General features: G+C 34.9%; 1 protein-coding gene across 1 annotated transcript in view; it reads left to right on the forward strand.

The window, feature by feature from the left end:
• SLC6A14 (solute carrier family 6 member 14) overlaps window positions 1-12,380 on the forward strand; it is a 56,505-nt gene that overhangs the window by 1,042 nt on the left and 43,083 nt on the right. The window contains exons 2-6 of the mRNA XM_019715767.3: window positions 340-505; window positions 3,652-3,783; window positions 4,999-5,160; window positions 5,934-6,072; window positions 7,223-7,355. Coding sequence (XP_019571326.2) covers window positions 340-505; window positions 3,652-3,783; window positions 4,999-5,160; window positions 5,934-6,072; window positions 7,223-7,355 — 732 coding nt within the window. The remainder of the gene's footprint in view (window positions 1-339; window positions 506-3,651; window positions 3,784-4,998; window positions 5,161-5,933; window positions 6,073-7,222; window positions 7,356-12,380) is intronic.

Genomic DNA, 12,380 nt, shown 5'->3' on the forward strand with positions numbered 1-12,380 from the left:
CACCAAAATTTGGATGATTTCACTGGAAGAAGTAGTAAAAATATTCACCTACAGAACTTTTTTCATTTCAAGGGGTAAATGTTGTAATGTAAAAGCAGCCATTAGCAGAAGTCTCCCCAACCTTGGGTAGTGTTACTTTTGAGTATGGTTTTCAGAGTTCATTCTCTCTCTGTCTCTCACTGTCACTCTATGGATTAGTGAAATTATGCTTCTATGGAATTTTTTTTTATTAAATTTATTGGGGTGACAATTGTTAGTAAAATTACATAGATTTCAGGTGTGCAATTCTGTATTTTTTAATAGTAGAAAGACAACCTGTTGATATTTTCCCTCCTCCAGAAAGTGACAGCTTCATCTGAGAATTTCCATGTTGGTGAAAATGATGAGAATCAGGACCGTGGTAACTGGTCAAAAAAATCGGATTATCTTCTATCTATGGTTGGATATGCAGTGGGATTGGGGAATGTGTGGAGATTCCCATATTTGACCTACAACAATGGCGGAGGTATTTGCCCCCCCCCCCCCCCACACACACACTTCTTTCCTCTCCAGTTTTTAGTGAGATGCTGTATGGCTTCTGAGGATATTTTAAGAATTTAGGAAATGTACATTATGTTTTCGATTAGTGGAAGGCTGGGAAACAAGCATACTGCATTCATTATTAGACTATGAGCTGCTAACTCTTGTTATGAAGCTGGCTTCACTAAATCCTCAGATATAAATTGACAAAAATTGTATATTTAGCACTTCTGAGTTTCTGATTTGAGATCTTGTGTAATCTTCAACTATGACTTACTCTTCTTAATGTATACATTCCTATGATAATCTGTTCAGGCTTCAGTAGTGTTTTGCTTAACTTATAGAGGAATCTAAGCAATAGACATGAAATTCTAGTGCTAATAAAAAGCTCAAATAAGTTGTGTAAATAGAGCAAGTCATTGCATAGTGGAAATTTAAGTGTGGAAGAAGTTGATTAAAAAGTATTTATTGTTACTTTTATTGTTACATGTATCCCAAATTGAATTGACTATGTAAAACATATTTCTGAAATGCAATAGAATTTAGTTCAAGCCTAGGTGTTTAATTTCTGCTAAATAATACTGTGTATACCCCAGAAATCATTAAGGAAGAGTCAATTAGATCAAGGAGAAAAAAATAACTCTGAGATAACACACAAAAGGATACAGAATGAATTGCACAATTCTCTAGCAATGTTGAAACAACTTTTCACTTACACCATATTTTGTTTACTTGTAATTACAGGTTCTCTTAGAAGTGTACAGGTGACATGCCCTTATATTTCATAATTGGGTACCAGTGAAACTGTGTCACTATAATTATTTTTCTTGGTACAATAGGATTTTGTGTGGTGATACTTCAATCTTATATTCCTTGTCAATTGGTTGTATTAAAAGATTCATACTGTCTTACAGAGACTTAAGAAAGGAGCTCTGTTTATCAAACACTTCAAGTGTAGGTGGCAAAAAAATTCCCTTATCTAGAGCCTAAGTCATTTCATTATGGGTTTTGTGTAAATTTGAGTTGCAAAATGAGTCAGAAATCACAATATTTTGGGTGTGTATGTCCTAAGGTCCAGTGTAATGAAAAGAAGCATTCAAACTTCTTTCCAGCCTCTTGTATTCAGGTTTAGAATAAGAAATTCCATGTGATTTGACATCAGACATAGGCCCAGGAGTTGCCATACATTTCCAGGAACTGTATTAAACTAGGTGTAATAGAGGATTTTTAAACATAGCCAAAACAAAATAGTATTATTTTTTGTACCCTATTATTTCTTTCACCATTTTCTCTAAAAATTAATATGTCGTATCGGCTCTCAATTTTTAAAGATCACATTATTTGGGTAATGGATGATCTAGGCTATCTCAATTGCTTCTTTCTCTCTTGTCCAAGGGTAGAAGATGAACATGAAATTCAAATTTGTCAAATGTTAATAGATCTGAGTTTAAAAATACAGTCAGGTTTAAAAAATTATTGCTAAAATCTGGAATAATTTTTATCCACAGATTATTTTTAACAGTTTATGAAAGAGAAGTATCATACTACCGTAGGGTCTAGGCCAACAGTATTACCAATTTGTGACCACTGTGTTGTATTAACAATTTACCAATATAGTTGTTATTAATAATGAAATAATATAATGGTTGAAAAAACATACATGACACTGAGGAAAACAATTGTTTATTTTTTCCAAAAAACCCTCTTTACACTGGATTAGTAAGCCTTTGATAATTGTAATATTTAAACAGGGATATTTTGTATTACTTTTTCTTCATATTTATTATTAGCAGGACTTAAATTTCTATTACTCATAATAATGATGGTATGTATATTGAAACATCTGTAAAAACATATTTGTCCCTATGTTCTAATGACTAGTGACTTGTATATAACAAGTACTTTATTGTCTCATTATTTTTAGCAAAATATATTTAGAGGGTTGGGAAAAATGTAATTCCCAGGTATGATGTTATAATATCATAATATGAAAAATAACTGAGGAAAAAATGTAATATGGATAAATAAAATGTACATGATGCAAAAGCACATTTTTGTACACTAATCCCCACAGTTTCTTATTGAATTTTGTTGAGATTTCTAGAATACTTGACCAAAGCATTTAATATTCTGTCCCTGCTTCTACCTACAATCTGGTAACATTTCTAATGAGCAATGTTATACCCCAAAAGTGGGCAGGAAAAAAGGTAAAATAATAAAAGTTTAAAAAAAAATAAAAAAGGGGCCTGTGTAATCTAAATTAAGATAGTCAGTTCTTATAAAATTGAAATTTTACTGAATGCATCTCAAAAGTTCAGGTTCTTCTAACAAAAACGATAAATTTGTTATTAACATTGAGTGAAGGCTTCATAACTATTTGGAGAATAATGACCTTAACTGCAATGATTTCCACTCTGACCCACATTTAGCATTTGCATCCTGTCTTAAAAACGGACCATTTATTTTTAAAGGAGAAAGGAGGGAAACTAACTTTGAACATATACTGTATGCCTGCCATATTGCCAAATATTTTCACTTAGTCTCTGTAATTGAATCCTTACCACAAACTAATGAGTTTGTACATATTTTTCTCCTCATTGATAAAGAAGCCAAGGTTCAGAAGTTAGATAAATTGCCCTAAGTCACATAACTAGTAAATGGTGGAGCCAGGATAGAAACCTCGGTCTATCTGGCTCATTCAATTCCTCTGGATTGCTTTTATAGGCTTTTGTTTTTAATAATCACAACAACCTCATTGCATAACACTGCCACTCCTCATAGTTTCACTCAACGTTGTCCTGTTGAAACATTGATGAGATGTCATAGGAACTTAACTCTTGTTTTTATCAAGCAGCCTATGGTAAAAGTGGTTTCATTAAATATCGTTTCACTTAAAATCACAGAACCTATCAATGACGTTATGTGACAACTTCCTATACTAGCATTCTTGTTTCATAGATGAGGAATCCAAGGTTTAGAGAATCAATGAGTTTCTCACAGAAAGTAGTAAATTTGGGGCCTAAACCCAGTATTCCACTATGTGAAAATGTTTTCAAAATGTTATACCAGTTGTCAAAGTGACATGAAAGTTTTGGGATATCATAGTGCTTTGGTATTTTTTTCATTTTCTAGGTGCCTTCTTGATACCTTATGCGATTATGCTAGCACTGGCTGGTTTACCTTTGTTCTTCCTAGAGTGTTCCCTGGGACAATTTGCTAGCTTAGGTCCAGTTTCAGTTTGGAGGATTCTTCCATTGTTTCAAGGTTGGTATTAAAATGTTTTCCTTATTGTTCTTATTGGTCTATTCATGCATATAGCTGTCCTCACTATGTGAAAGAAAAGTGTTTAAAATTTGGACAGGTTAAAAGCGAAGAAGCATACATTGTTTTGTTTTGTTTTGTTTTGTTTTGTTTTGGCATATTTGCCACTGTAGAATTTAAAAAACAAGTGTTAATTTTTATTGCTGTTTACCTCAGTCTGCAGGTATGGAAGAGGTAAGGAAGGATATTAGAGAGGATTGGAAGAGTGTCATTCCCTTTCTATTTTCACCTTTTAAATTATCTTGGCACATGGTCCAGTTGTGCATTAACTTCATGGCTCTGGCTTTTTTCTGCTTCATGTGCAGTCCTTGTCTTCTTGCTTTTGCATATTTCTTACAATGCCTCATTCAGAAAAGTTGAAAGGCAGGTCACAATTTTTTTTCTTGGATTCTCCTAATAGAATAGGACACTGGTAAAGTTTTTAAAAATGCCTTGATATTAAACATCAAACAGTTTTTCTGTCTGACAATTAGATCTCATTTTGGTATGTGCTAGCTGCTGAAAACTATTTGTAAAAGACTTAATGGACTTAACCAGAGGGTAAGGGAGGTGGGGGGTGGGGGGTGGGGGGTGGGGGGTGAAGGTAAGGGGAATCAAATATATGGTGATGGAAGGAGAACTAACTCTGGGTGATGACCACACAATGGGATTTATAGATGATGTAATACAGAATTGTACACCTGAAATCTATGTAATTTTACTAACAATTGTCACCCCAATAAATTTAATTAAAAAAAAAAAAGAAAAGAAAAGGAAAAAATATAAGACAGAATGAGAAAAAAATATTTTCAAAATGCATATTTAATAAAGGACTTGTACCCAGAATAAAAAAAAAAAATAATAAAGAGCAATGGACATGGGTTTTTCCTTATGTGAATTTGATCGATAAATACAGATCTTCTGCCCTTGATCTTAGTACCTTTTTCTAATCAACTAAAAAACTGTGTCGGAAAACCAGTCATAAAAATAATTTTAAATTTGAGAAGAAAGCTAGACAGACAGTAGTACTGCTTCCCCACCCCCCAAAAAGAAAAAGTTGTTTGAAACAGACTTCTCATTTCAACATAGATTTTGTGGAAGTTAAGATGCAGCTTTTTTATGAATTAGCAAAGTAAATTTTATTTGTTAGTATTTTATTTTAACTTCTCTCTTTTTCAGGTGTGGGAATTACAATGGTCCTGATATCCATTTTTGTGACCATATATTACAACGTCATAATTGCCTATAGTCTTTACTACATGTTTGCTTCTTTTCAAAGTGAACTACCGTGGAAAAATTGTTCTCATTGGGCAGATAAAAACTGTAGCAGATCACCTATAGGTAAAAATTCATTTATTTATTTTTAAAAATATTGTTGACTCTGCTTCATTCTTTTATTGTTTCTAATAAGCTTAAATCATTTTCTAACCAATTTAGGAGCAGTTTTATGCAAGCTGTAGGTTATTGAAACCAGAATAAAGCACATACAACCTGAAAATTGATTAATACAATGTTAATTTCTGAGGGCAGCCAGTAAGGCCTAACCTCTACTAGGAGTACTCTCAGGTCTAAGTCATGGGCAGGAGAGAAGGAAGACAATGGGAAAGTAATGAAGAGAGGAAAGCACTGTCCATGATAGTGGTAATGTGTTTCAGGAGACAGTGAGTGTTGTCCGTGTCATAGGTTGCTAATCTTTGGGATACTGTAACATCAATATTGTAGACTATTAACACTAGGCCTGCTTATGTATATCAGAGGATAAAGTGATAAAGATTGAATGCTTCTCAGGAATTTTCCACATAAGTTAAATAAGTCCACATACTGAACGTTCCTTAGGGCACTAAATCCCAACTGAAAAGATTGTTACTTTATAGCTTTAATTACTATAAATATATTCATAGTTTAAAAGGGCAGATATTTTCATACTCACCCCCAGCTTAGTAATAGAGAACACTTAAGACGCTGAATGTTCATGGCTTATTCTGTTTGTACGATTTCTGTTCCACCTTTACCAAGTAACAATTTAGGCAGTACTTTAAATATTTTACCATTAAAAAGTACTCTTGTGAAACTAAGTATGTGTCTGTGTGTGCATTCTTTTTCATAATTTTTAGTAACTCACTGTGATGTGGGTACCAGAATAGAGACGATCATCAAAGTGAATAAAAGCTGGGTAGATGCCAACCATTTAACCTGCATCAATGGAAGTGAAGTTTATCAGCCAGGGCAGCTTCCCAGTGAACAATATTGGAAGTAAGTATCCTAGACAATCTACTTCTTAAACAGATGTTACTAAAACACTTTCATAATTAATAATAAAATATTAATCAGCTCTTTTCTTAAATCACATAAGTAGAAAAAAAGGGAATTGAAGCAATTTCTACTCTATTTGACTCAAATGTTTACCTATCCTGTGTGAGTAGTAGTAACCTACAAAATTAGTTCATAGTCAATAAATTGTCATTTATAAATTAGCTATTTAAATGGGCACAGCACTGTCAGTAATGATTTATTTAGCACTCATTAACTATTAAGTTAAGGCATTGCTTTTAAAAAAATTATTCCAATTTTAACTATAATTTGCATGTTCTAATAATAAACAATTGCGTGATGAGTAATTTTGGGGTAAAATTGCTATTTAAGGCTGCAATTCTTCATTATTCATTTGCTTATAATTGTCACTATATAGCAGGAAGACATATTTTGGGTTATATTTACTTTTATTAATTTTAAATGTTCTCTCTTTATTTTCTTTACTGCACACCTACCTTTTACCCTGACCTAACTTCCTTGACTGTTGCTGTAATGAGCTCTTCCTCATGTACATGTTAATACTCTGTTGTGATCCTTTTGAAATTTGGAGCTCGAAATGTTCCAAACACCAAGCTAAGAATTAAAATCCTAGATCTGTGCATGCCCCTAGTGGAAATCATAGAATTTTACAGAAAGTCTTTGAGAAAGGCATAAATAATGGGACCATTTAGTTATGATAAATACAAGTAGAATGAATAAGAAAATATTTTAATACAATTTAAAATGTTTTCTTTGTCATTTTAGCTTGAGAAAAATCTAACAAGTAACATGAAATAATGTGACATAAGGTTAATTTTTTTTTACATAAAGGAGCTTTGAAATATTAGGGAAAACACATAACTAAAGGAATCAGTGGATCTTTTTTTCTAGGGTTTGAAACTTTGAATTGGCTGCAATTAGGCCTGAAGGTCAGTGCCTGGCTTTTCATTGAATTATTTTTGCCTCTCCATACAACAGTATCAATAAAAGGCTGTCATGACATTGGTGTATTAATAAGATAATATACTCATCCAGAAGCTTTCTCCTGGATGAAATTCAATGTATTAAGACAAGTGATTCTGTGTTCATAAAAGAGCTTATGTGTTTTCAGCAAAGTGGCACTCCAACGCTCAAGTGGAATGGATGAGACTGGAGAAATTGTGTGGTATTTGGCTCTTTGTCTTCTTCTGGCTTGGCTCATAGTTGGTGCAGCACTATTTAAAGGAATCAAGTCTTCTGGCAAGGTAACTTGGAAAAAATATTAGATAGTGAATGTCAAGCATTATCAAAGTCATACTTTTTCCTATAATGGGAACATTCAAATGTGTAAAAGTGTTAAAAGTAAGCAGCCTTGTTCTAAGAAAATACTTAAGATCACTGCTATTGTCAAAATAAAACAAAACAAGCACAAACTAGTACTAAAGTTGTACAATTACTCAAAACTTGGACCCTTCTAGCTGATACAGTATTCTGAGATTTGCAAGTATATTTAAAAAATTTTTTTTTAAATTAAATTTATTGGGGTGACAATTGTTAGTAAAATTACATAGATTTCAGGTGTACAATTCTGTATTACATCATCTATAAATCCCATTGTGTGTTCACCACCCAGAGTCAGTTCTCCTTCCATCACCATATATTTGATCCCCCTTACCCTCATCTTCCACGCCCCACCCCCCTTACCCTCTGCTAACCACTAAACTATTGTCTGTGTCTATGAGTTTCTGTTTCTCATTTGTTTGTCTTGTTATTTTGTTGTTTTTGGTTTATATACCACGTATCAGTGAAATCACATGGTTCTCTGCTTTTTCTGTCTGACTTATTTTTCTTAGCATTGTATTCTCAAGATCCATCCATGTAGTCACAAATGTTTCTATATCATCTTTTCTTACCGCCGAATAGTATTCCATTGAGTATATATACCAAACTTCATCATACATTCATCTATCGAAGGACATTTTGGTTGTTTCCATGTCTTGGCCACCATAAACAAAGCTGCCATGAACATTGAAGCACACTTGTCTTTATGTACAAATGTTTTCAGATTTTTTGGGTAGATACCAGGAGAGGGATTGCTGGGTCATATGGTAATTCTATTCATAATTTTTTGAGGAATCTTCACACTGCCTTCCATAACGGCTGCACCAGTCTGCATTCCCACTAACAGTGTATGAGGGTTCCTTTTTCTCCACAGCCTCTCCAACACTTGTTACTATTTGTCTTGTTGATGATAGCCATTCTGACTGGGGTGAGGTGATATCCCATTGTGGTTTTGATTTGCATTTCTCTGATGATTAGTGATGTTGAGCATTTTTTCATATGTCTATTTGCCATTTGTATGTCCTCTTTGGAGAAATGTCTCTTCAAGTCCTCTGCCCATTTTTCAATTGGGTTGTTTGTTTTATCGTTGTTGAGTTGCATGAGTTCCTTGTATATTCTGGATATTAGCCCCTTATTGGAGGCACTGTTTGCAAAAATCTTCTCCCATTCAGTTGGTGGCCTCTTTATTTTATTGATGGTTTCTTTTGCTGTGCAGAATCTTTTAAGTTTCATATAGTCCCATTCGTTTATTTTAGCTTTTACTTCCATTGCCTTTGGAGTCAAATTCATAAAATGCTCTTTGAACTCAAGGTCCATAAGTTTAGTACCTATGTATTCTTCTATGCAGTTTATTGTGTCAGGTCTTATGCTTAAGTTTTTGATCCATTTTAAATTAATTTTGGTACATGGTGACAAATAGCACTCCAGTTTCATTCTTTTGCATGTGGCTATCCAATTCTCCCAGCACCATTTATTGCATGCTGTCTTTCCTCCATTGTATGTTTTTAGCTTCTTTGTCAAAAATTGTTTGTCCATATTTATGTGGTTTTATTTCTGGGTTCTCAATTCTATTCCATTTGTCTATGTGTCTGTTTTTCTACCAATACCATGCTGTTTTTCTAGTTCTTTAAGGTGTAACATGAGGTTATTTATTTGGGATTTTTCTTGTTTCTTGAGATAGGCTTATAATGATACAAATTTCCCTCTTAAAACTGCTTTCGCTGCATCCCAAAAATTTTGGTAGAATGTATTTTCATTGTCATTTGTTTCTATGTATCTCTTGATCTCTCCTCTAATTTCTTCTTTGACCAAGTCGTTCTTTAAAATTCTGTTGTTTAAATTCAACATATTTGTGTTTTTTCCTGGTTTCTTTTTGCAGTTGATATCCAACTTCTAAGCCTTGTGATCAGAGAATATACTTGGTATGATTTCAATCTTCTTAAAATTGCTGAGGCTAACTTTATGTCCAAATATATGGTCTATACTTGCGAATGTTCCATGTACACTAGAAAAGAATACATAGTCTGAAGTTTTAGGATGAAGTGCTCTATAAATGTCAATTATGTCCGTTTCATCTAATGTGTCATTTAGGGCTGCTATTTAGTTATTTATTTTCTGTTTGGATGATCTACCTATAGCTGCCAATGATGTATTTAAGTCCCCTAGTATAATTGTGTTTTGGTCAATTTCTCCCTTTAGTTCTGTTAGGAGTTGCTTGGTATATTTCGGTGCTCCCTGATTGGGGGCATAAATATTGATGACTGTTATGTCTTCTTGTTGTACAGTCCCCTTCACCATTATGAAATGTCCATCTTTGTCTCTTGTTATCTTTTTCACCTTGAAGTCTGTTTCATCTGATATCATTATGGCTACACCTGATTTTCTCTGGATACTATTTGCTTGGAGTGTCAATTTCCACCCTTTCACTTTGAGTGTATGCTTGTTCTTGTAGCTTTGATGTGTCTCTTGGAGACAGCATATGGTTGGGTTTACTTTTCTGATCCAATCTGCTACTCTGTGCCTTTTATTGGTGAATTCAGACCATTTACATTTAGGATGATTATTGATATGTGAGGATTTCCTGTCATTCTATCTTTAGTTTTCTGGTATGGCTGTGTCTCCATGGTTTCTTTGCCTTTTTGTTGTTGTCTATTATTTCTGTGTGGTGGTATTCTACGATGTTTCCCTCTGTTTCTTCTTTTATTACAGTATATATTTCAGTTCTGGATTTTTTTTGAGTGGTTACCCTTAAGTTTATGTAAAAGAAAGTTTGATATTTAGAGTATTCCATTTTCTTCAGCACGCTTACTTTCTCCATTTCCGTATTCTGGTTCAGGCCTTTACTCTCCCCCTTTTTGAGTTTTGGTTGCCACAAATTGTCCCTGTTGATGGTGGTCGAATAGCCTCCTTTAGTATTTCTTGTAGTGCAGGTCGTGTACTAGAAAATTCCCTCAGCTTCTGTATGTCTGGAAAGATCTTTATGCCTCCTTCATATCTAAAGGATATCTTTGCTGGATATATTATTCTTGGCTCATAATTTCTCTCTTTCAATAGTTTGAATATTTGGTTCCACTCCCTCATGGCTTGCAGAGTTTCTGCTGAATAATCTGATGATAACTTAATAGGCTTTCCTTTGTAGGCTACAATCTTCTTTTCCCTGGTTCCCTTAAGAATTCTTTCTTTGTCATTATTTTTTTTACAGGTTCAACATAATATGCCTTGGGAGAAGGCCTGCTAGAATTGAGGTAATTAGGTGTTCTGATTGGTTTTTGGATTAGAGGATCCAGGTCGTTCCATAGTTTTTGGAAGTTCTCATTGACTATTAGTTTGAATATACTCTCTGTGCCCTTATCCCTCTCTTCTCCTTCTGGTATAGCCATTATTCTTATATTGCTCTTTCTGATAGAGTCAGATAGTTTTTGTAAAGTTCTTTCATTTATTTTAACTCAAATCATTCTGTTCTTCTATTTGTGTCATTTCCAGATTTCTATCTTTGACATCACTAATTCTTTCCTCCATCTACTCAACTCTGTTTCTTAAGCTCACTTTTCATTTTCATCTCTTTTATTGAGATCTTCAGCTCCAGAATTTTTATTTGGTTCTTTTTAAAAATTTCATTCTCTTTGGTATGTTCATTATGTTTGTTGATTTTATTTCTGAGTTCATTAAGCTGCCTATCTGAATTTTCTTGCATCTCATTGAGTTTTTCTGAGAATAGCAATCTTGAATTCTCTGTCACTTAAGTCACATATTTCCATGTCTTTAAGTTTGTTTTCTGGAGATTTTCTATTTTCTTCCTGAGCTGCCATGTTACCTTGGTTATTCATGGTAGTCGATGAGTTCTCTTCTTGGGCATCTATGGCAGTGGATTCTGCACCAGGTTGATATGAAGAAGACATTCTTTTGCTTTCCAGTAGGTAGCACTGGAGCGTTTTATTTTCTCTTGCCCTGTTTTGGCTTCTCACATGGTGGGAGATTTCCTGGGCATGTCGGTTTCTCCTCTGTGTCCAGGTCACTCCAGTCTCGGGTCTCCACCCATGGGAGGATGTGATAGGTGATGTGGTTCTGAGGCCCTGTGAGCTCAGTGTTTCTTCAGCATCCAGGTGCACAGCTGTGCACCTCAGCAGCCCTCTATGTCCCCACTGTGATCAGCCGTCAAAGGTGGGGGCTGGGTTAGCTAGGAGAGGCAGCTGGTGTTTTTGTGGCTTTGTTCTCCTCTGAGTAATGGCAATTGCCAGACCACAGCTGCCTCACCCCTATAGCTCTTCCATTGTCATTGGAATTAGCCATAGTGTATGCCTGCCATTCAGGAATGTCTCTCTAGTTCTCAGGGCTGCAGATATTCTGCTCTTTAATCCAACATTGCTAGAGTTTTTTCTGAGGCCTGTTGCTAGCACTGGGAGGATGGGGAAGGAGGAGTCAAGGTCTGGGAGGTTTAGGGGAGACAGCCAGGCTCTTTGGCTTTGTTTTCTGCCTGTCAGGGATGGCTGTTAGACCACAGTTGTCACACTTCTGCATTCTATCTTTGCCCTGAGGTATCTGCCTAGATTTGGTTCTGCCATATTATATGCTGATTTTTCAGGCACAATTGCTGGGGCCACAAAGAGTGCACCTGCCATCTCAATCCTTCTCTCTCCCAGGACCACAGGGATCTTTGGGCAGCATCCCACAGCCCCAATATCTGCATTTCTCCCTTCCCTCTTCCCCTGTTCACTTTGATGTGCCCATCTTCATATGTATTGATGTGTGGATCTCTCAAATGTGTTTGTGTGTTGCGTAGGGAATCCTTTGTTGAATTTAGTTGTTCAACTTGTTGTAACTTCAAGGGGAGAATTCAAGGAGCATCCCTCATGCTGCTGTGTTTCTGATGTCATTCATCAGAGTGTTTTAAAAATGGATAATTTGAGAATGGTGAGAACAGAAAGAGAAAATTATGCCAACTTTGCTAA

The sequence above is a fragment of the Rhinolophus sinicus genome, chromosome 18, assembly GCF_057876585.1.
Source record: "Rhinolophus sinicus isolate RSI-liver-muscle chromosome 18, RSI-T2T, whole genome shotgun sequence".
Lineage (NCBI taxonomy): Eukaryota > Metazoa > Chordata > Mammalia > Chiroptera > Rhinolophidae > Rhinolophus > Rhinolophus sinicus.